The 25568-nt window shown below is 37.9% G+C and overlaps 1 protein-coding gene across 5 annotated transcripts in view; it reads left to right on the top strand.

The window, feature by feature from the left end:
* Positions 1-25568, top strand: part of PPP1R12A (protein phosphatase 1 regulatory subunit 12A) — a 107833-nt gene that overhangs the window by 22634 nt on the left and 59631 nt on the right. For all 5 annotated transcript variants that reach the window (XM_058191868.1, XM_058191867.1, XM_058191865.1 and 2 more), the window contains exon 2: positions 14185-14315. In XM_058191868.1, the coding sequence (XP_058047851.1) occupies positions 14185-14315 (131 nt within the window). The remainder of the gene's footprint in view (positions 1-14184; positions 14316-25568) is intronic.

The raw sequence follows: 25568 nt of genomic DNA, 5'->3' as shown, positions 1-25568 counted from the left end.
CCATACCGAAATCAGAATTCCTCTGCCCCCAAAGGTCAGAAAGTCTCTACAGTGGTGGTTGTCACCAGCCCTGACAAAGGGCTGCTCATTTCAGGAACATTGCCGTCTTGTCCTCACCACGGATGCAAGCCTCTACGGCTGGGGTGCCCACCTACTAGACCAGGTGACTCAGGGTCGTTAGTCCCCCAACGACCTCAAGAACGACATCAACTGGTTGGAAATGAGAGCTGCTCACCTAGCTCTCAGGTACTTCCAAGCGCAGCTCTCAAGCCATCATGTGCTACTGCTGACGGACAACACTACCACAAAGGCCCATGTGAACCGTCAGGGAGGCACCCGATCCCACATATTGATGAAAGAGGCTGCAGCCATAGGCCTGTGGGCAGAAAAACATCTTCTCTCACTACAGGCAGCCCACATATCCAGAGTCGCCAACACACAAGTGGATTGGCTGAGCAGGACGACCATCGACCAATCAGAGTGGCAACTGCATCCGGATCTGTTTCTCTCAATCACGATCAAATTTGGGCAACCCATAGTAGACCTCTTTGCCAGCCCGACCAACAAACAACTTCCAAGGTTCTTCTCCAGGTTCCAAACCCCAGGAGCAGAAGGAACAGATGCCCTACGATGTCAGTGGCCCCGGGGCCTTCTTTATGCCTTCCCCCCCCGACTCCCCTTCTGCCAAGGGTCATTTGAAAAATCTTGGAACAGAAGGCAGAAGTCCTCCTCATAGCCCCTTATTGGCCTCGACGGAGTTGGTTTGCGGATCTGGTGAGCCTGTCCGTCAAACCACCTTGGCGAATTCCACCGTATCAGATTTCTCTACGCCAAGGAGCCATTCTCCACCCAGAACCTCAATGTTACCAACTAGCCGTCTGGCACTTGACCGGGAGATACTAAGGAAAGAAAAGCATTCCATGGGGGTCATCTCCACCCTTCTGGCTTCTAGACGCCCATCCACAACACGTATTTACGAGGCCACATGGTCATCATTCCATCGCTGGTGTCTTAGACATCGAATAGAACCTACTTCTGCCTCCATTAGACATATCCTGCAATTCCTCCAGGACGGATTGGACAAGGGTTTGGCCACCAACACCATCCGCCGGCAGGTTGCAGCTCTTGCCACTGTTTTATTCTGTGACGGGACCTCCACACTTTCTCAACACCCCCGTATCCAACGTTTTCTAAGGGGAGCTTACAATCTGCGACTGCCTCCGGTCCACAGATACCCTACCTGGGACCTAACCCTTGTCCTTCAGATGCTTACGTCTTCCCCTTTCGAACCCTTGAGCTCCTCCAGTCTTAAGCTCTTAACCTTTAAAGTTGCCTTTCTCATGGCCATAACCTCAGCCCGCAGGATCTCCGAGATCGCTGCCCTTTCAGTCAGAAAAGACTTATGCATTTTTTACTCTAACAGAGTCATTCTCCATTTAGACCCTACCTTCCTTCCTAAAATAAACACAAGCTTTCATAGGTCTCAAGAGATCATCTTACTGGATTTTTGTCCTCATCCCAAGCATCCATCGGAGCGTCGATGGCACACGCTGGACGTACGAAGGGCCCTGCGTATTTACCTCAACAGAACAGCTCCTTTCAGGAAGACAGAATCCCTATTTGTTTCCCTTCAACCAAGGGTTCTGGGCACCAAAGTCTCCCATCCACCATACGCAGGTGGATAAAGGCCTGTATTTCCATGGCCTACGACCAGCAGAAACATCATCTTCCAGGCCGCATCACTGCACACTCCACCCGCAGCGCAGCCACCACAGCTGCCTGTGCCACCCAGGCCTCTATCTTGGACATTTGCAGAGCAGCCATGTGGGCCTCTCCTTCGCCATTTATTAAAAACTACAAGATGGACCAATTTGCCTCAGGCGAGGCCTCATTCGGACGGAGGGTCCTGCAGCGAGTTCTTCCTGTTGCTGAGTCTTCCTAATCTTCTATTTCCCGCCCTAGGGATATTTAGCTTGGGTATATCCCATTGCTTTGGACTCTCTTAGCAGAGTACAGGAGAAGGAACATTGGCTTACCTGAAGGTTCCTTCTATGTACACTGCGTGAGAGTCCAACCCCGCCCTATTTACTTCTTTTTTTCTATACACAGGAATCTGGAAAGTTATTGTTCCGTTTTACGGTTTCAAGTTGAGTTCGTCTTCTCCAATACCGCTTCTTCGTTAATAAACTGGAGCTAAACAGGAAAAGGAGGTGTGTTTAAACAAATTCAACTCAGTCTCAGGCCAATCAGATGAAGTTAACAACCCATTGCTTTGGACTCTCACACAGCGTACATAGAAGGAACCTTCAGGTAAGCCAATGTTCCTTCTATATTGCTGCCAAGAAAACTTCAAATAATCATCATGAGTTGAACTTTTATCTTCTGAAAGAACAATGATATAGGAGGTTAGATGCAATTGAATAATAAAATATAGATTGCATGAAATAATTTTTATAAACTGTAAGGAAAAACAAGGGGGCAACACTGTAAAGGGAGATGTCCAGATTTGGTCAAATATGGGTGGCTACATAACTGTTTTAGATAAATAAAATGAAAATAGAGAATATAGTTTTGATTAGTGCAAAGTTAAAACTTTCTTCACTTTTACAAGTAATGGAATGGCAAAGTTGTTATTTAAGAAAAGATTCTAAATAAAACTGCCAACTTTTTTTATGGTAAAATCTCTAGTTACCTGACTGATTATTGATCATGTTTCAACAAGTTGTTATTGAAGCCTAGCAACCACATAGATATATTTTCTTCATGACAATCTGTCCTTATCTTGATCTTTCAGGTCTTCCAGTAGTGCATTCATTGTCACTGTCACTAAGTCTATTTAACTTGCTTTCAGTCATTTTCTATTTCCTCCTACCTTTCCCAGGATTAGAGCCTCCATTATCTTTGCATAATGTGTCCAAATAGGATAATTTTGTGGTCATTTGTACCTCAATTGAGAACTCTTAATTTAATTTGTTGATTGATCCATTATTTTGTTTTCTAGATTATCTTTGGTTTTCTCATCATCTTCTCCAATACCAAATTCAGAAAGTCAATACTCTTCCTGTCCTGTTTCTTCAAAGTCTAAGTTTTGCTTCCACATAGTGCCATAGGGAAATTTATTTATTTATTTTATTAAATGTATTGGCCATAGATCTTACCACAGGGTGACTCTGGGCATCTTACGATATTAATACCATAGCTTGCATGTTTCTGATCTTTGTAGGCATAGGCAGATTGTGGCATTTATGTTTTACAAGATCTTCATGCTGCGTTGATGTTAGGCCTAAGCCCAAAAATGACACTGAGATCCAATCAAATCCAGATTTTTATTTCTTATACCTAATAGAATCTTGCCAGATTAAAGCTATAATATTCTAACAGATATACCGTAGGAATTTCTAGAGTCTGACTATCCTGAACCTTCCCCCCCCCCCCCCCCCCGGCCTTCAGTTCAGGACTGTACAACCTTTTGTCTTGGAGCCCCTCTCTGGAATGTGGTGCCTCCTCCCTGGAAAGCTGCAGTGCTACTGTCAACATTCCACCCCCCCAGGTCCTTCTTCAGCTGTACATTCTATCATATCTACCCAATGGTAGTCGGTGGTGTGTTTCTTGACTACTTGATCTTTTGCTATTGATGATTGATACTGAAAGGCAGAAACTAGCTATCACTTTAATGTCTCCATTGTCAGTTCTAAGACTGGTTGTTCCACCTGGTTGAATAAATAAGGAGGAGAATATATAGCCTTGTCGCACTCTTTTGCCAACCTGGAGTCAGTCGATTTTATCATGTTTGGTCCATACAGTTGCTTCCTGATTTGTATAGGCTGACATGTAAGTTTTTCATGCAGGCAATTAAATGTTCTGGGATTCTCTTTTTTCTGACTTGCCTCAACAGCTTGACATGATCAACACAATCTAAAGCCTTTCTATAATCAATGAAGCACATTATGGCGGCTTTTTTATATTTTTTTGTTATTCAGCAGGAATCAGCAATAATGTCTTTATGTTCCTTAGCCTTTTCTAAACCAGCATGAACATTTGGCATCTCTTTCTCCATTCAGGACTCTGCACTGGATGATGGCCACCAATACTGCTCTGTCATCTAACATCAGCAATATAGCTCAGTATTTATAGTGGTAAAGTAAAAATTGAGATGCCATTGCCTTTCATTTGTCTAGTTAATAATTTCAAATGGAATTCATAATAGACTTTTAATCCTTATACATTATTATTGTTATACATTATAACAGATGAAATTCATATTTTAAAGGATCAGTCATTGAAAAGAACTATAAAATACCTGATTTAGTAGTTGCTTCATGTTAGAATAACAACATGAGGACCTGATTATCAGTCTTGCTGCAAGTAATTATTTGTTTTTGAACATAAGTCCAGTCATCAATCAATCAATCATTTATTTTATTGAATATTAGAATAAATGAAGCAATTTACATAAAATAAATACTGAGACATTTGTCAAAGAAACAATATGTTTGGATTCTTAATTCTGATGTATGCAGTATTAAATACATTTTCTGAAAGTCTTTTCAGCATACATTCTCAAATGTGGACAAATTAATTAAAAAACTCAGCTAGTCTTTAAGACAACCACCTATAAATTAAGCACGCCATAAACAACCAATTAAATGTTCATCATGCTGACTTATCTAGCCAAACAGTCTTTACCATCTGTGATGCTGTCCTTCCTGTAAGGGTGTTCCAAGGTTGAGAAACAAGTTGTCCTTGACTTGCTACTGTAAGTGAGCCCGCCATTTTGGTAGTAAGATGTGATGTTTGTAAAATGTGTGACCATGTGACCATGCCCAATTTTACAATGATTTTATAGAAATCATTAAGTAAAGGCAATGATCATTAAGTAAACTCATTGTTCACTATGGGAGGTTTTTTTTATTATTATTATTACTATTATTATTTATTTGATTTTTATACCGCCCTTCTCCCGAAGGACTCAGGGCGGTGTACAGGCAAAAATAAAAACAGGTAATTCAATATACAATTTAAAATACAAATTAAAAAACTTATTTTATAATTAGCCTAAAAAGTTAAAATATGTAATAAACTAAAACCCCATTTAAAACTATTAATAGAAAATTTAAAATTGATAAAATTCAAGCCAGCCCCGCGCGAATGAAAAGATACGTCTTCAGTTCACGACGGAAGGTCCGAAGGTCAGGTATTTGGCGTAGACCCGGGGGAAGCTCGTTCCAGAGTGTGGGAGCCCCCACAGAGAAGGACCTTTCCCTTGGGGCCGCCAGCCGACATTGCTTGGCGGATGGCACCCGGAGAAGTCCCTCCCTGGTAAACCAGATAGAAAATACAACTAGATGAGCTAATTTGTAAGGCTATATTAACAGAATCTTGCAAGCCAGACTTCTTACCACTACAACAGCCTGGTCAACTTGGGTGGATCTATCCTAAGTTTCCCTGACCTGTAAATCATTGGGAGCTCTTCTCTTATTTTTTTTAAAAATACTACATGGCATGCTGGAAATGTCAAGACTTACTATAAATTCTTAAGACTATATTTGGGTAGTAATGAGGCTACTATAATACAGTACATTCAATCCAGCCGTTTTATCAATTAAGAGATAGATTCTCAAGCACGTGGTGGAGGATGATTAGAATTACAATCCAACACTTCTAGAGGGCATGCAAACTAAGGAATGCTGATTTACAAGTGCTTCAAACTACAGTATATATTTATAGTATGCTTCTAGTCTGAATTGTCTGATACAACCTGACTAGCCCAGGCTTTTTCAGTGATGGCACACATATTGTTGCAATTATAGCTCTCAGAATAAGAACTATAAACTATAAAAAATAAGTTTTATTTTGAAGAGATGTAACTAATTTAAATGTAAAGGTAATTTAAGGTCCATTTTGTCTTTTTCTTATTTATATTAAAGACATGAAATAATAATGTCTCCAAGCCATCTGGTTCATGGACATATCTATTTAGGCTTTTTGGCAGCAATGTGGAAATGGTTTGCCATTGCCACCTTTTTGGATTATTTTTTTTTAAAAATGACATAGTTTCACTAACAGATACGTAGTACTTTACCAATTTTAGCAATAAGATATATTTAAATTGCAATTGTTTTATAGAAGTCTGTCTAAATTCTAATAAGTATTTGATACTTAAAATTTATGAATAAGCACTTTTTAAATAATCTCATCAACTAAACTTTTGGCTAGTTAATTGGTATGTTCATTTCTAGCCACACTTACATGTGAGTTTGTTTTATACACTGGAATGGGTGTTGGCAACCCCCAGCTCCGGATCCGCATGCGCCTCTTTGGGCTCTCTGCTATTGCTCCCTGTTCCATCACTGGTTGGTCTCGCCCCCTGCCCCTTTTTTCTTTTTTGGATATTTTTGGAAATCCGGGCTGGCTGAGGAACTATCACCAGCCACAGCGGAGTCTTCCTTTTGGGCGACCCTCCTCTTCCTCTTGTGACCCTCTGATGACCTCTTGACCTCTTCCTCTTGTGACCCTCTGATAGAGTGATACACAGAGAGGGTGAGAGAGAGAGAGACATACATACACAGTGATACACAGAGAGGGGAAGATAGGGAGAGGGACAGAGATAACAGAAAGGGGGAGAGAGGGGGAGAAGGAGTGAGAGACATAGAATGATTTTGTGGTTGGGTAGGCATGTCTGGGGGGTAATGTGACTGGGTGGGAGTAAGTGACATTGAATTGGCCACGCCCACCCAAGTTTTGTGGCTCCTGGTATGTGTTTTTCTGTGGGAAACGAGTCCAAATGGCTCTTAGAGTATTTAAGGTTGTAGACCTCTGCACTGTAAAAAAAGTCGTAGTTGTTTCTTATTTTTTAAAATGCATAAGGTATAGAGATTATTTGGAAAGAAAGAAAAGAAAGAAAGAATGGAAAGAGAAAGAAAGAGAAAGAAAGAAAGAAAGAAAGAAAGAAAGAAAGAAAGAGAAAAGAAAGAAAGAAAAATTATTAAAATGCACATTGTACCATTGGAAGCACTGTAGACATGTAAAAATGAAATTTGATAGGCAAAATGAATTCTAAACACATAAAATCAGAGATGAATTCTTACTTGATTGTGCGAGCACTCAACTTTCACATCTTTTTCATCTTTTCCAGTACTAGAAATTCATATCAGAAATTTATAATTTCTGACCGTGACATTCATATACTTTTCTAATACAGTGTTGCATTTTTTGCAGTTAGTGTGGGAGTCGTAATTAAACTTCTTTAAGAAAAGGTTTTGGGGTTTTTTGCAAACCTCAAGCATAATAAATATGATTTTACATAGTAATTCATGAATTAATATGAGACCCAGTAATAGGAATAAAGCAGCTAAAGAGATGGTGCCATGTCCTGAGAAACTGTTAATTTCTTCTTAGTTAAATAATTATGTAATATATTGCTGACAATATAGTCTGTAAAATAGAATGGATATCAATAAATAGAAAAATCAACATAGTAACTGCAGTCAAATAATAGCATAATTATATATAAATCAGTGAAATTGTTCAATAATGCATAGAATATATTTTAGCAAATTCATAATGTAGAAGTACTACCTGAACTCTTGATTAAGGTATGCAAAATAACTGTATATTTTCTAGTTTTCTAATTCTGCTAGGGAACATTTAGCAACTTTAAAAAAAACCATTGATCTAAATTATGGGTATCAAACTTGATCACTTCACATGATGTATTGTGACATTTTTTTGCCTTTGCGGAGCTGAGGTGGGTGTGGCCTGTGCGTGATGCATCCGGTCTGCAGGCCACCAGTTTGACAGGCCTGATCTAAATAAATACACTAATGGAGCTGAAAACAATTTTATTGATAAAATTCATTATATTCTCTTTTGTATCTCTGTCAACTATCTTTCAACATTTAGAGTTATTTAGAATTAATTATAAGATGGTTCTATTATAGCGTTTCATTTACTCCATTCTATATCTGATGATTATATTTTTAATTATGACTTTGTAATGATTGGTTTTATATATTTATTGTTTAATCCAATTATTGTATGCCATCCAGAATCACTTTGTGAGATAGGTAGCCATATAAATTTGATGAATGAATGAATGAATGAATGATTTCATGCTACTTTTTGACAAGTCAGTTTCTAAAAGCATAAAATGAGAATAGGCAGGGAGATGGACATCTCTCTGTGCCTTTAAAAATCTTGCTAAGTTAGAGCGTTCTTTTTTAACATTTAAATTTCATAATAAAAAAAATCTTTTGGAAGTAGAATGCAGTATTGCAGGCTGACTCTCCCCACAGCCAGTTCAATCCTGACCACCTCAAGGTTGACTCAATTTAATCCATCTTTCCAGGGTCAATAAAATGAGGACACAGATTGTTGGGGGCAATATGCTGACATTGTAACTGCCCAGAGGGTCCTGTAAAGCATTATGGAGTGGTACATAAATCTATGTGCTATTGCTATGTTCTTGATGTGAGAGGAATACTTGTGGTATTGTGTATAAAAAGTTTTGTTTAAGAAAATAGTTGGACATATGTGCTCAGAGTGTGGATTTTTATTATTGGAAAAGAGATGATATGTTTGTAAAATTTATTCTGAATAAAAACGAAAACTGAGTTCAAAGGGTCAGTCTGATTTGTGGTTTTACATCCCTCCTTTAGCCTTTTATTTCTGGCTGCTAGCATAATTATAACTTATTTGTGACAATAGTGTCTATTATGGCAGTTTTTATAAATTGCTGGCATTTTGTGATACCATTGATATTTTCTCTCATACTGCCTATGACCCAGAAAATATAAAAAGTTATAAAAATATCTAAAAGCTCTAGAGATAGAATGTGAAATAAACTGGATAAACAGTTATAGAATCCATAGTTCTTTATCCAAGTAGGTGGATTCAGTGTTATAATACTGAATCCACTGATTGAGTACTTCTATGCTACATTGTGTATCATTGCATCTGCCAACACTCAAGACTTCTATCTTTTGGGACTGAAAAACAGAATCCTTATATTTCCTGGTTCACACACAGTAATCTTTGTGAAACTAGTGGAGTCTTATATAGAATTTCTGACTTCTGATCCTATGTTTTTTAAATATCTTGCACTGTTAAGTGTGTTTTATCATTTGCACTAACATGATAAACATGGGGTCATTTTGACAAAATATTAACTTAAATTCTAAGACAACATTGACAACAGCTTGAGATTCCAAACTATATAGGCCATTTGCAACCACAACTTGCTATTTGATATATAAAACTATCTACATAAAGCTGTCACGATTACACTATTGGTATGGAATCTAAAACTTGCACACTATCAAATATAGCAAGAAGTGGGATAGCGTTATGTAAAGCTTCTGTGATAATTAACTGTTGAAGAACAATACTCTTTGTCATCATGACTGCAAAAGACTTAACGCAACTAAGATGAATGTGGGGGGGGGAATCCCAGTGGATTTTCATTTAATTGAATGGAGTATACTTATGACATAAATACAAATTGAGTGCAGTCTTGAGGTAATATTTGATTGAAGCCTTGATCTCAGTGTCTTTTGAGGTTGTTCCATAAAATGTCGAAGTGTCTGATACTTGCCAATAGCTTGGTGAAACCAAACATATTCAAACAGCTATTTCCAAGTTTTTACCATTTTTTTTCCTCATACATTTATGTTTTCAGAAGCCAACAGCACATCCAGTTAAGAAGCCACTGAAGAGAAGTGGCCTGCATCAGTACTTTGATTGGTGATGTTGGAGATGGAGTGCCTCATGTTTTTGAATCAAGCATTAAATTGAATTGCTCTTTCAATTCAACTATAGAAGTTCGACAAATAATAGTGATGTACTGCACAGGCCTAATATGCATGTCATCTGTTAAGTGATATGAGACTTTTGTTATGATTATGTTTAGTAAGAATATAGGATTCTAAAGTTCAAGGCAATCATTAATTTTTTTGAAAGAAGTTTCTATTTACTCAATGCTCTTTAGAATTTTTGAACATTATATAAAGAGCTTATACTTTCTCAATTATTGCAACTTTAAAATTTCCTGCCTTGATTTAAGAAACTTCTGAGAAGAGTGTACATAAGGATTCAATAACAGTCAGTGATAGACAATTTTTCTATTTTTCTGTACCTATTTAACTTGTGGTAGAGATAATATGTAGGTTGAAACAAGCAGTAGGTGGGGTTATGATTTTTTTCCTATCTAAAATCTTCCTTTCTTTCTCCTAAGGCATTTGATATCAGGGGAGATAGATTGCTTTTATCCGAGGTCTGAATCAAATGCTTATAATAGGGTTTGGAAAATTGTATGACTTAGAGCCACAGGTCCCCTCTTCTTTGCATTAAGTGGATTACTTCTGTTTTCCTTTCCTGTATGGACCTCTCTTTCATAGTTAATCTTACTGTAGAAAGCCTTAAATTAACATAATTCTACATCAGTGAAGAAACACAAAATACGATAAAACTGGTACTGCTGTTACGCTATTATGTAGAAACAGGGTCTTCCTCTACTTTCAAATCTAATGCTCCCTATCCAGCTTTGATCACTTTCAAATGTTCTTTAAATTGGAAATTTTAAAATTATATTACTATTTTTTTACTGCAAATTTTTCTGCTAATAGGTAGACACTTGAAGCTAACTTTGTTTTAGCAAATATGTAGTTAATGTATTTGAGCATTTTACATGGGAATCCCAGAGCCTTATATGGTCAACTTAGTTTGCACTGCAGTGAACTGAAGGCACCCATCCAAAATGGGAGAAATTACAGTTGCCTTTAACCATATAATATCTGTTTGCTAATCTTCTCCATTAGAACTGCAGTCAGCATTCTAGAATTTAAAATGTAGGCATAAGGATACATAGAATTTTGTTATTGCACATGAACATTAAATGCATAATACTGTTGTGTATCAAAGTTTCTGCACAGTACCAAGTTTTGGAAAATGACATCACTTTGCATGGAGACTTTTAATCCATTTATCTCAATTCCAACTTTGTGATTTTGGCCTGCCAACAGCAAACTGAATGACCATTTATATTCATGTGGAACTAAATCACTGCTTAGTGGAAAGTTGAGTTTGGTGAGCCTAGTAAAATATTACCCCCCTGCCTTCCCATTCTTCTCTGCCTCTTCAGGATTTTTAATTTCATTTTCAGAGTATTTCAGGATTTAAAATGAACAATGCTGATTAAACAAAGTAGATTCTCAACGTATTACTCGATGTGGAATGTGCAGTATTTAGAAATTGAGTAAGATTTGCTTTAAATCAGGATTCTAGTTTGAAATAATGTGAGATGAGATTTGTCCTCCTTTAAAAAGTTAATATTCTGCTTACAGTGGATAATATAAACACACCTTACACACTCTACACAGCCGTATAAAATGCTAGTTGTTTGAGATGTAAAAATGTCAAACCAAAATAAATCACTTCAGAATTTTGTCCACCTTTTACATAACATATATGATGCATAATTCAATTGAAAAACAAACTGAAATCTTTTAAGGGTAAAATAACAATTAAAGACATACAATAACGTGGCTGCATAAGTGTGCACACCCTCTTATAAGTAGGGATGTGGTTGTACTTAGAATTAACCAATTACATTCAAAATGATGTTAAATAATAGTCTGTACACACCTACTATCAATTAAAGTGACTCTGATAAAGCCCATATAAAGTTCAAGTATTCTAATAGGATTTTTTTGACATTTACTCAGCTGCCTCTTATAGCAAAAGCCATAGTGTATTTTGTTCTAAATAGATGTAATCTCTTAATTTTTTTTGAACCACTTTAAAAGTATGTTGCTAGCTTTGTTTCTACCTGTACATACAGGCAGTCCTTAACTTACAACCACAATTGAACCAAAATTTTCTGTTGCTAAACAAGACAGTTGTTAAGTGAGCTTTCCTCCATTTTATGGCCATTCTTGCCACAGTTATTAAACGAATCACTGCAGTTATTAGTAACATGATTGTTAAGTTAAGCTGGCCTTTCCCATTCACTTTGCTTGTCAGAAGGTCGCAAAAGGTGATCACATGACATTGAGACACAGCAACCTTCATAAATATATGCCAGTTGCTGCATGTCTGAATTTTGATCACATGATCATGGGGATGCTGCAATGGTTGTAAGTGTTAAAAGTGTCGTAAGTCACTTTTTGAATACCTTTGTAGTTTCAAGTAGTCGGATGGTTGTAAGTTGACTACATGTACAGAATACCTGATGTTTAAGCTTAATTTGAACTTCATACAAATCATGTTTGTGATATGATTAGAATTACTTCATAGTTTTTCATTATCCAAACAAACCAGAAAGTTGTGTTTGAAATGAGATGCATATTTTGATTTGAAAGGCTAGGTATTGTCATACTGAGTTTCTGGGCTATGATGACAAAGGTATTTTTACAGAATTTTAAAGCAAACAAAAGGAAAACAAAATTAGGGAAACTGCTCTAAAGAATTACTTGTGTGAAATACAAATCTATGGTTATTAAAAATATAGTTTAGTTTTGAGTCTTGAATTGATGGTTTAAAGGTAAGGAGCCTTATGACACTTATGACTTAATTTTTAAACTGTAGCTTAATGGTTTTAACAAAAGTCGGCAATAAAAATGAAATATTTATCAAGCAAATTTAAATAGTTGCCCATCCATCAAAATGAACTCTGGGCGCATAATTGCAAAAAAAAAATGATGCCTTTTTTTCTCTGAGTAAATTAATTGTATAGCGTTTCTTCACAGTTTTTGTTATTATTTCAAAAGAATTGCTCATTCCTTAAATCAAGCATTGAGTTTGCTAGAGGCAATAGGTTCATTTGTGGGCCATTGATTTTAGGCTGTTTGGGGGGTGTCCTAAAGACATTACAATTAGAAGATAACAACATTTATCTTCTTTAATTGAAGGGCTAAAGAACAAATAATTTCATTTAGTGTGTTTTTAAGCTATATATTGGGCAGGCATTGATTTTGATAGCCATAAGTCTGTTATTTTAAAGAATTCCTTTGGGAAGTCTGTGTCTGCCTGCTTGCCTGTTTATCTGTCTATCTCAGTGCATTTCACAATACAGTGAAAATGCCAACAGTAGTAGTTGGAACATGCAGCTATTGTTGGAGAATTGTGTTGACCAGAGTCTGGGCACAGACCCCTAACATTAAAATATTTAAATATCTCTGCTGAAATCTACAAAATTATTAGGTTTGTTTTTTTTTTACAAAAAAATCAAAATGCCAAATCTATTTGAAAGCTGGTAAACTTTTTAGATTTGGAGTGATTTAGAAAATAGGGTGAAGTACTTGCTAAACACTCATCCTGTTGATCTTCTTTTATAAATAAAGGGGGGAAAAGTAAAACAGAATTTCAGAATTTGCTGAATACATTGGTGCATATGTAGAAGTTTTCAGAGATGAAATTTTAAGACAAATCACAATACCTTAAATTGTATTATCTAATTCAAATTTAAAAGCTAGTTAAGTTTTTTATTAACTTCAAAATTTAAATTTGATTTAAATTCCCTGGAAGAAAATTTACTCAGAACACAGATTTATTATTTTCCTTGGGTGCCACTGATTTGGTATGATGTCTTTTAGTGTGTGTTGCTTTCTCTTAGTCAGTGATGGTTTATACTTGAATGTCTTTCTTTTAAAATCTGTGAATCTCCCAGAGTCACTTAGATAGTGAGATGGGGTTTTGTGAATTTAATAAATAAATAAAAATAAAAACTAGTTATAGAATCTGGATTTTGTTTCTTGCAAACTTGTCAAAGAGTGAAGAATATTAGGAAAAGGCATAATGGATAGATTATTTGAATAAAGTTTACTTATGTCTCGATTTAGATAATTTAATCTTACTGTCTCATGTATATTACAAAGTGAAAACTTTTTCTAGGATATTTTAAATTTCTAAAGTTGCTATTGAGTTAACACAGAAATTACCAGTCAGTTATATATAAAATAAGTGGAATGTTTCAAACTGAACAGGAACTAACAAGGCCTTTTTTAAAAAAAAAATCAGGACAATTAAGGAGGCATAGATTAATTCATGCATCATGCATCAATATACTATTTGTGTAAAGGACTGCTTGTTTCACTTCTTTGGTGACAGACAAACTCATTTTTCTCTGTTTTGAGAGTGATATTTGGCAAATCTCTTGTACAAACTTTAACCATTTTTCTCTGTTTATAGGCTTGCATAGATGATAACATAGATATGGTGAAATTTCTTGTGGAAAATGGAGCCAGCATTAATCAACCTGACAATGAAGGCTGGATACCTCTACATGCGGCTGCTTCCTGTGGATATCTTGATATAGCGGAGTAAGAATGTTTATCTTTTTTTGATACAACTTTCTAAATGTCTAGTGGATTTTTAATACAGCAAATGCCAGTTAAGAGTTAACACAACAATACTCTCAGCAATCTGTCAGGTATGAAAATTGGGTCTTTATAGCAAGGAAATACAGCATCCTCTCCCCACCCCCACCCCCCCAGTATAGAGGACAAAAAGTACAATTGAAAATTTATATTTCTATGTTTGCAACGAATAACCAGATATAATAGTTTCTTATATCTTATGAATTTTGTATTATAGAAATGAATTTTATGTTCTTCGTTTCTCTTATACACTAAGAAGATACTGCTCTAAATTCTTATGTAGATGAAATTTGATTATAACTAGATTTAAGGAAACAGGTATTAATTGCACAGACAAGGAGTGTGGTGTCTGAAATAGCTTTGCACAAGGTTTAAGCTTCTACGTTATATTGAGTTGGCTATCCATATGAAGAAGAAGAATGGATTTGAGAAGGACAAAGTTTCTAAGCACCTTGGCCTCTTATATTTCATACAGTAAGCTATAAACCTGTTTGTCCTTAAAAGGAATTGGTCCTAGCAATTTTCTTTTTCATTCTCTACTTCATGTGTCAGAATAGTGTTTGAGCAAGCATATTTATAAGGATGGCATTTTAGCAGCTGGAAAGTTCAGCATTGGAAAAATTTTGCATTGGAAAATATTGAAACTTACAGATAAAGATATTTTAAATTATTTCTTTTCCCAATTATCACTTTGAAATAGGCCCATAATATTTATTTTGATTAAAACAGTTGGAATTGTGACTGCTCTCATTTCTTGCTTTGATTTTGGTGATATAGGTAGACCATTAATTTAGCAACTGTTTGAAGTTAAGATGGTGCTAAAAAAAGTAACTTCCAACCAGTCTTCACACTTATGTCAATGATCTACCACAGTGTCCTTGCAATCACATTTCAAAATTTGGATGGAACATCTTAGGGTCACACCATTGATATTTGCAATCTTCCCAGCTGGTTTTTGACAACCAAAGGCCATGAGGGAAGGCAGATTTGCTTAATGAACATAGTTCACATAACAATTGTGGAAGAAAGCCCATAAAATTGGGTGTGACTCACTTGCCTTGCTTAGTTCCAGTCCTAATTGTAGTTGTAAGTTGAAGAATATCTCTATTTATTTCATGCTGCTTGACAAAAGGGAATAAAGCTCTTTAACTGGTTTAATGCCATGCTTCAATTAGCGTACGTGTTTTAAACTATTGCTGTAGTGGAGTGAATGAATATCATATAGTTTCATTTAATTTGAATACAAGTAGAAAATATAAATAAATTCATTTGTAAATTCCTTCTGGAAATATGCAATATGTTCTACAGTAATATGAGGCCCTAGTAATATAATCTAATTCTATTATGATTGGAAATCTGGAGAACAGTTGTGAAGAAAAACTGATTTAGGATCTTATATAAGTAAATAATTCCTGTTCACCCTGGGTGGGAAATAAAATATGAAATTGATACGTTGACATCTGTTGACAACAGGAATTGCATGGGGAAATCCCATCTCTTGAAAGCATTTCTAGAATTGATGAGAAATGGGGATGCATGTCTTCAGTTTTCCTTCCTTGAAACTTTAGCATGGAGAATGTGATGAAATCATATCTATTCTTTACTAATTTGGTATTAAATGGTTGAAGTTTTTTTTTTTTTCCTACTCTCACAACCTAATTCTGTACTTGTGTTTTGGACAGACCATGTTTCTTTTAAGAATGTTAATCAGTTTTATTAAAGGATAGCAAAGGCAAACAATTTGTCTGGAGAAAGATCTAATATAAGAAACTTTCTCATATTTTTTTTTTATTTGCATTTATATCCCGCCCTTCTCCGAAGACTCAGGGCGGCTTACACTATGTTAAGCAATATATTTATCAAACTCCATTAACTTCAGATGGTTATATGTTACTTAAATGCTAATTCTCCAGTGTGCTGAATAGAGAATCCAAGGAATAGGTTAACTCTGCCTTTCTGCCCGGAGACTGAGTCTGTCAATTTTCTGGTCACATCTCCCTTGCCTGTGTGTCTCCCCAGTTTCGACTCAGTCTTCACCCAGCAGAGACGCTTGAGGGAAACGGCTTCAGGCAACTGTCAATCTATAATTCCTTGGATTCTCAAACAGCCTCAGTAAGATAGTGGATTCGTGTAGTTTTTGCTAGGAGATCGAACTAGTTGCTGGCTTCCCGGTCCGTTTGGCACAGCCACCTAGCTGGCTCAAATGGATAGCCGAGGTCCCTGCCATTCCCGCATTTAAGCGGAGGGGGGCTAAAACGTAATACGGCTCAGAACCGACAGAGCTGAGGCCCCGGCACCATCCTGCGCCCTGCAGAGTGGACTAAGTCACTGCCCGGTTAATCCTGTTTTATCAGCAAGCGCAAACTAGCGCAATACAAGCTGTGGCAGCAGGGTTCTTTCAGAACAAGCCTGCCTTGTTATCCGGGATTTGAAAATGGCGGCTCCCATGCCTTCAGGCAGTCAGGAGGAGCCGGGCATTAGTGGAGAAGGCAGGGGTATCCCTGTCAAGTCTCAGATGAGCAGAGGAAACTCCTCAGACCAAAAATCGGCCGTTAAAGGAGCGGCAGCCCGAATTAGGGTCAAAGCCTTAGTGGCCAAGAAGATATCTAAGGCTGAAGAGAAGGATACCAGAAGGCATCAGAAGTCCATAGATAGAGAGATGGCCAAGACTGAGAAAGCTGAAAAGCACCAGGGGCAGGAAAGCTCCCCCAGGGGAGAAGCTGTCACTACCTGCGCTTTGGAAATGCAGCCATTGGCAAAGCAATTGCACTCTCTCAGCTACTGAGCCTGGTTGCCAGATGACGCCAGAGAACAAGCCTCTCAATCTCTAATGGCAATATTAGACAGAGATGAGACATTTTCTGATCAAATACCTTCAGCAGAAAAAGTTTGGCACCCACCTCCAAAGTGGTCAACTTCTGTGCCAGAAGCTACCTTTACTCCCACAGTGAAGGTCAAGGCGGCAACTGCTGCCTCCTTTTTTAATAGAACCTCCTTGCTCTGGCTTCACCAGATGCAAGCAAGAGTTCTACCTGATGACACCCGCTCCCACCAGGACATTAACAAGCTGGTGGTGGCGATAGAATTCTTGGCTGATGCCACCTTGAATGCCGCCAAGTTTGCTTCCAGGGCCATTGCCTCCTTGGTGACAGCTGCTGCCTGCTGTGGCTTCGCCACTGTCAGGCAGATATGAGATATAAATGGAAGGTAGCCTCTTCTTCCTTCAAGGTGTCAAGCTTTTTGGAGAGGCTCTGGAGCCCATTCTGGTGGAGACCAAGGACAGGAGAAAGGTCTTCTTTGTACAGGTGAGTCAACCGCTGTCCCTCACCCTATTTTCATAGGCCTTCCTTTCGATCTACTGACACGGGGTTTGACACCTCTCACTCCCAAAGGGCGTATTTCAATATGCAAGACCGGCAACTGGACAGATTCAGATTCAGGGATAGAAACAGACAAAATTTCCAATGCAAGCGGCCATTTCGGGGCACAAGAAGTCGCCCCTTTTATTTCTTCAAGTGACTGCTGGTCCTACCCTCCCATCGGTGGCCGCCTAAGCCTGTTTGCCAATCAATGGGAGGCAACCGTGATGGATACCTGGGTCCTGAATATGGTGAGACTAAGTCTTACCCTCAAGCTCCTCTCCACATTTTCGAGATTCTTCATACATTGCCCCATATCGAAGGACAGGACAAAAAGAGGCCTCATGGAGGCAGCAACCCAACATTTGTTGCATATCCAGGCCATTCAGCCAGTCCCAGAGGACCAACACAGGCAGGGATTCTACTCCCATCTTGTTTATGGTCCCAAAGACCTTGGTGTGTGTGTGTGTGTGTGTGTGGAGAGAGCAATTCTGGACCTGAAGAGATTGAACCATCATCTCATTTACAAAAGATTCAAGATCAGTTCCTCCAGTCTATCCTGAAGAGCATCCGGGAAGGCAACTTCCTAACTTCAATAAATCTGACGGAGGCATACCTCGATGTGCCTATCTTATCATCTCACCGCCAGTTCCTACAATTCCACTATGCAGGCCAACATTATCAGTACAAGGCCCTCCATTTGGCCTGTCCAACGCTCAGGACTTTCACCAAATTTCTGGCAGCACACCTCATGGCGCATCCTGTCTGCGTGCAATGCAACCTGGACGATATACTGATTCAGTCCTCCTCACCTACGGTCGATGGAGGATTTGCAAGTCACAATCCAGATCCTCCAGGATCATGGATTTTCCATCAATTTCGACAAGAGCCACCTGGTTTCAACCAACCGATTGCTCCACCTGGTGGTGGTCATAGATACATCTTGTGTGAGAGCTCCCTCTCTCAGGAGCGTCTAAGCTTAAAGACCTTGGTGAGTCAGATCCAGAGGGAACGAACAGTACCTCCTGGCCCTCCTATCACAACTCCTGGATAGGATGGTATCGCAAATTTCCATCGTCGCCAGATCTTTGCAATGGTTTCTCTTGCCTTACCAAAGGTCCGGCAGGAGCAACTCATCTGCCAAGGTCCAGGTTCCACCAGAAGTTCTCCAGTCCTTCCAGTGATGGATGTCCCAGGCCATTACCAGAGGATGTGTCTTCAGGGAACCCAATTGCCTGACCATCACGACGGATGCCAGTCTCTTTGGCTGGAATACCCACCTCCAATCCCTGATGACACAAGGGCAGTGGACTCAGGCAGACCTGGAGCACAACATAAACTGGCTGTTGCTCAGGACAGCTCACCTGGCCCTCAGACAGTTCCAGGAAAGGGTATTGGGCTGGCATGTCCTCATTCTTATGGACAACATGGCCACCAAGGCCCATATCAATCGCCAAGGGGGTACCCTTCCAGGCCCCTCATGCAAGAGTCTGAACAATTGGGCCTTTGGGCGGAAAGTTATCTTCTGTCCCTCAGGGCAGAACACATCTGAGGAGTGAAAAATGTGCAGGTGGACTGGCTCAGCAGAACCACAGTAGACCACTCAAAGTGGCGCCTGCATACTGACCTATTCAAGAAACTGTCAGAATGGTTTGGTCTCCCAGTCCTGAACCTGTTCCCCACTATGTCCAACAGTCAGCTAGCCAGGTTCTATACCAGGTTTATGACACCGGGGATGGAGGAGAACAATGCACTCCACAGTCTGTGGCCCCAAGGGCTACTATATGCCTTTCCTCTTCTTCCCTCATTCCAGGGGTAATTAGGAAGGTGCTGGCGGAGAGAGCAGAGATCTTGCTCCTGGCCCCTCACTGGCCCAGAAGACCATAATTTGCTGACCTGGTCAATCTGTCTGTCTTCTGGCCATGGAGGATTCTTCAGGACAGAATCTCCCTCAACCAGGGGGGCCTGGTCCATCCAGAACTACAATGGCTCCAACTGACCATCTGGCATTTGGGAGGAGAGTTCTGAGCCATTCTGCTCCTCCAGAATAATACAAACCATCCAGGCCTCTAGGCCATCTACCAACAGGATTTATGACGCAACTTTGAAAGCCTTTTGTGGCTGGTGTTCCAAGGCTGGCATTGACCCCACTTCTGTATTGGTGGCCCAGATTCTGGAGTTCCTCTAGGAATGACTGGACAAAGGCCTGTTCCCCAATACTATACTGAGGCAAGTGGCAGCTTTGTCCTCGGTGTTATCATGTGGGGACTTGGAGTCCCTCACTCAATACCCGATTGTGCGCCGCTTCATTAGGAGTGCAACTAATTAAAAAACCCCAGTGGTACATAGGTACGGTACATGGGACCTGTCCAAAGTCCTGCAAGCTCTTACCTCTACCCCATCTGAGGCTCTTCGTTCGGCCAACCTGCACTTTCTTACCTGCAAGGTAGCCTTCCTTGTGGCCATCACGTTGGCCAGATGGATTTCTGAACTAGCGGCCCTCTCTATAAGGGAGGACCTGTGCATGTTTCACTCAAATAGGGTGATCCTGCGGCTGGATCCCACCTTTGTTCCCAAGGTGAATTCCTTGTTCCATAGGGCACAGGAAATAATTTTGCCAGACTTCTGCTAATTTTATAATCTTCTATTTTGTCTAGTAGGGGCAAAGATTAATGAAAGAAATTCCTTTAAATCCTTCATATCAGTGTTTCATATTTTAGAGATGCAGAAGATCGCTATTTTTAATGGGATGTTTTCACAGTTCATAAACAGATTTAAAACAGAGGAGAATATTTGTAAGTCAGGGTTTAAATAAGGGGTCCTTGGTGTTCTCTGAACTTGGATGTTTCCTTGCATCAGTACCATCTTCAGAGATTTCATAATGGTTTAAATTTTTTGGAAACTTTGTATCTCTAGTTTAGTGATAAAGGAATTCTACGGGGAATAGGTTACTTTTCTGTTGCATTTCTGTCATGTTATAGAAATGTTCTTTTCATAGGTTTTGAAATGTTAAATTCCTGAGCTTGCTTTATCTGGTAGGACATAATAACTTCTGCTTTATTTACTAGTTTTATTTAATTTTGACTACCCTTATTATTTTTTATACACTTTTTTCCAACTGAGGCTTGAAATAAATTTCCATAAGCATGCTTTTTAATGGTGCTTGAATTATTCAATGAAGTGGGGAATCTTGGCTCATGAGCTAGATTTACAAATTGGTATTTTCAAGGGTCCTGTCTAGTCTTGCTATCTCTTTACCATCTGTTATAAATGTGTAATGTAGGAAGAATTTTGGATGCCCAGAACAGAAATAGATTCTCTCAATTCAACACTATACTTAGGTTATGTCTAAATATGTACCATAACAATTAGAAGGAAGGAGTTGTTTTAGTGAAAAATGATAAAGGTGGTATATATTCATCAGCACTGGAAATAAAAGGGATCAGCATGGTGGCCTCAATGACTCTGTAAAAGAATGCAAGTGCCCAGCTGTCTGCAAGGAGTATAAATCCTTCCATTCCCCACCATCCAGTCAGAGCTGAAGAAACTTCTTGGATGAGAAAAAAATTTCTTCAAAGAAAAACAAGAAAGTCCAGTTGCCTCTTGAAAAAGCACCTTTGGGACATTTGGAATTGTCAAGTACAGGAATCCTCAGGTTAAGAATGAGTTCCAGTCCCTAACTCTGACTTTAATTTGAATTTGTATGGCTAGTCCTCAACTTATGACTATTGTTTGGGTCAGAGTTTCCATCATAAATCACCATGGTGGTAAGATATGTCATACTCAATTTTATGACCATGTTTACAATGGCCATTAAGTGAATCACCTTAGTTATTAAGCAAATGTTGCAATTGTAAGTGGTAACTCATTCTTCCAAATGGACATTTATTGTTGGAAGCTGGCCAAAAAGGGTGCAAGTCATGATCATGTGACTGCAAAACATTGCAACTGGTCATAAATGCAAGCCGGTTTCCAAGTGCCCAAATTGCAGTCATGTGACCATGGGGGTGGCACACCAGTTACAAGTACAAAGACTAGACTTTTTATAGCATCATTGCAAGTAAATGAATGATCATAAGTCAAGGAGTACTTCATTTAAGTCGGAACTTGTACTGACAAATGGACTGCCATTATTAAAAATGGTAGATGGTGTTCTTGAGTTGAACAAAGTGTTGAAGCCATGCAGTGCTTTCAGGAGGCATTGAAAACGGCAGAGAACAGGCTGTATAGTAAAAACACATGGCTGCTCTGTTTCCTGAAAACATTGTGTGGCTTCAGTACTTCGTCATCTTGGGGGGAAAAAAACCATTTTAGTAATACAATAAGCAGCCTGTTCTTACCTAGGAGTTATCTTTGTTGGGTATTTCTCTGGGACTGTCTGTACACAGATTATACGTACCCATCATAATCTTCCATTTCAGGATGAATCACATTATGGAAAGTGCAAAAAATATATAGTATGAAAAATAACTTAAAAGACATGAGACCATCCTTTTCTTCCACCATATCTATTCATAGTGTCTTACACTGCGTTTTGTTTAAACTGCTCATTCTTTCTGCCTGAGATATTGCAAGCTCCATTTATCTATGAATGCCTTAATCTTTCCCTTCCTGTCAACATTTACTCTTTATAAAGTTGATTAATAACTGGATTTTCATTCATCTGTTGCTATGACTGAACCACATCAATATTTTTATGTAGTAGTTGCTCACTTACCTATTCAATCTACATTCATCCATTACCTCTTCCGTTTTCACACACTCTTGTTTTCTGACACACAAGGCATCACATTTATACACTAATACAACTGAACTGTTCAAGTGTGTATTATTTTTATGACTTTGTTGTTATTTTTGAAAAGTTTAAAATGTTTGATACGAGCTTATAACAACAATCATTTAGGAATTTTATTTCACATCAAATTAATGCTCCATTTCTTCCATATCATCCATTTTTTTACAAAAGAAATAGTTACTCATTTTCTGTGGTTGAGATAGACCTAAGTAACAGTTTTGCATATATTTATAAATGTTTTTCTTTTGAAGAAATTCTTTTGTAATTAAAAAGATTACAATTATTGTTACTTAGTGGAGGTGTAGCACCAATTTCTTCTATTCAGCACCTGTCTCAAATTCTTAATGCAACTTCCTAAGCTTATATGATGTTGTTCTTCCTTTTCAAATTTATAAAACTATTTTCTAGGTGTGTGCAATTAAAAATGTTTTATTTTTAAACTGAAACAAGCCATCACATTTCATAAATTATGCTTAACTGGATAAGCTGCAATTCAGCAACAAGAGCATCCAGAATGTTTCAGTTGTTCTGGACTTTGGGCAAAAGAAAGCAAACCTAGAGAGATCTTTATAGGAGAAGTAGGGCAAAACTAATACAATGCTACATGCAACCCCTTCCCCCATTTAACTTCATCATGTTGCCTATGAGCTTGTTTATTAGGATCTTAGTTGCTGCCATGGTGAATCCCACCACCTTGTCTATTCCCTGATACTCCAGTACAGTGGTAGTTAACCTGGTCCCTACCGCCCACTAGTGGGCATTCCAGCTTTCATGGTAGGTGGTAGGGGTTTTGTCCGATACTGAAGCACTTTCCTTTTTTTTAATTTAATTGACTTTTTAAAAAATTTTCATAGCATTATTTAAAAAAATTTTCATTAGGTTTTCATAAAATTCCCTGTGACAATTTAAATTTCTGAAAATATATTATTTGTATCACCTGCGCATAAGTTTAGTTCACATTACATAAGTGAAACTAAATGGTGCTATAGTGCAACCGCAAACAAAAGAGCCTTATCCCAGAATAGCTCGCACATCTCCCCCTACACCACCCAGCTGTAACAGACAAGCAGAGCTGGTAGCCAGCGCCCCCCTCCCCCCAAACCCAATCCACGATGCACGAGAGGCATGTGCAGACGACGATACACTTTATAAATCACCATTACTGTGGAACCAGTAGGCAGTTAGAAAATTTTACTGCCAACAGAGATACAAAAGTGGTCGGTAGGTATAAAAAGCTTGACTACCCCTGCTCCAGTACTTTCAGCTTTTTTCTAGCCATGGCCACTATGGCCAGTATCCTGACCAATGCCTATGTTTGGTTTTTTTTCTGTAATCGACTGGTCTCATCTAGTGTGATATGACCTATTATCTCCTCCCAAACTCTTTAGTATTCTCTCTTCTCTCAGCTTTTCAGAAGCAGTGGATATATTTTATGCTGGCTTTATATCTTTAGCACCAATTTTTCTGTCCTTAAAACTGCTTAGTACAGTAAAATGATGCTGTAAGGAAATGGAAGAAGTTTCTAAGGCAGATGAGAAAGTATAAAAGATGTGTGTTGCACAGATTTTTTTGGATTTTAAAAAATATTTATTTAGCATACACAATTATCAAAGTAGTCTTTAAACTTAAGGAAAATAAATACCTTGCAAAACAAAAGAAAAAAAATTAGCATACAAAAAACTAAGAAAAAGGAGGGGAAAAATTGATGTTTCATAATTTCACAAGTCACTGCTAGATGCACTAATATAATAATATCAGCACAAAATATTATTGTGAAATATCGCAAAATAATTATCACAGTAACATATATTATTAACATCCCTTGTTAATTAGCAAATAATGCCTTTTCCAAAACAGATAAATCACAGATTTCCAACAACCACTCCTTAATGTATCAAAACACTTTTTCCAATTTCTCAATACGATCACTTTTGTTTGATACAACTATAATTCCTGATTAGCAGATTCTGAAGCTATGGTACATATATTTCAACATCAAATCAAAATGTTTACCTTTACATTAATTTTACACATATGTATGTTTACATATATTAACATACAATACCAAGAAGATATAAAATGATCATATGACCATATGGTAAATGAACCAGAAAATTTTCTACATTTACAATATAGAAAATTTCGTCAAATCAAATACTGTACATACTTTTGGGTAATCCAAAATGCCCTAAATACATTTTTTGATGACTCAGTCTTAATCTCAGATCTCTAGTGATAAATATTTAAACTTAAAATGTAACTTTTAATATGATGTCTGTATATTGTGCTATCATTTTATTTATTATTTTGTCTGGGAATTATTTTTGATCTGGACAAAATATTAGTTTGGAACATGAAGCTTCAAGTTTATTTCAAAATTAAGACTATATTGGGGAATTTAATGAATTAGGCTTGTATACTGAAAAGGCTTGGATTTATATAATTTAAAAACTAGGCATTTCCAGTTTTGTGTGAAACTAGATTATGTACAAATGCACACTCTCTGCTGGATTAAATAATGCTGAGAACAGTCAGAAGAATTACTTCCTATTAGGCTCACGATTTTGAGTCAAAATTTCTCTTAAAACATGACGGAAGAAGGAAGAACCATTTTCAACTCTTTGCATGTTCAGAAGGAACACAGTCTTTTCTCTTTTCAGCAGTGAGTGGAAAAAATAATGCATGGGAAAAATTCTCAGCATTCAGAAACAATGTTTCTAGATAGTGATTATTTCTGGTGAGATGCTGATTAGTGATAAGGCTTGGATGCTGTGTGTAGAGGAAATTCTAGAAGCAGGAAGGGGAATTCTCATGAAAGGAGATATCTCATTAATTCTTTTCTTATTAGAAACTAGTGCTTCAATCTTATTTAGAATTTATGCTTAGTATTTCAGAAAGTAATGAAATACATTTCGCAAACTATTAGAAGTAACGTCCCCTTATTATGTATTAGCACTGAGGAAGAAAGGGCATTCAGTATTTCTATTCTTATGCAAATAACATTGGTGACACTGAAACAAATTCCTGGACAATGTACAACCC

Source organism: Ahaetulla prasina, chromosome 7, assembly GCF_028640845.1.
Source record: "Ahaetulla prasina isolate Xishuangbanna chromosome 7, ASM2864084v1, whole genome shotgun sequence".
Classification (NCBI taxonomy): Eukaryota; Metazoa; Chordata; class Lepidosauria; order Squamata; family Colubridae; genus Ahaetulla; species Ahaetulla prasina.
The sequence above is the reverse complement of the archived record's forward strand: the minus strand, read 5'-3'. Positions and strand labels throughout refer to the sequence as shown.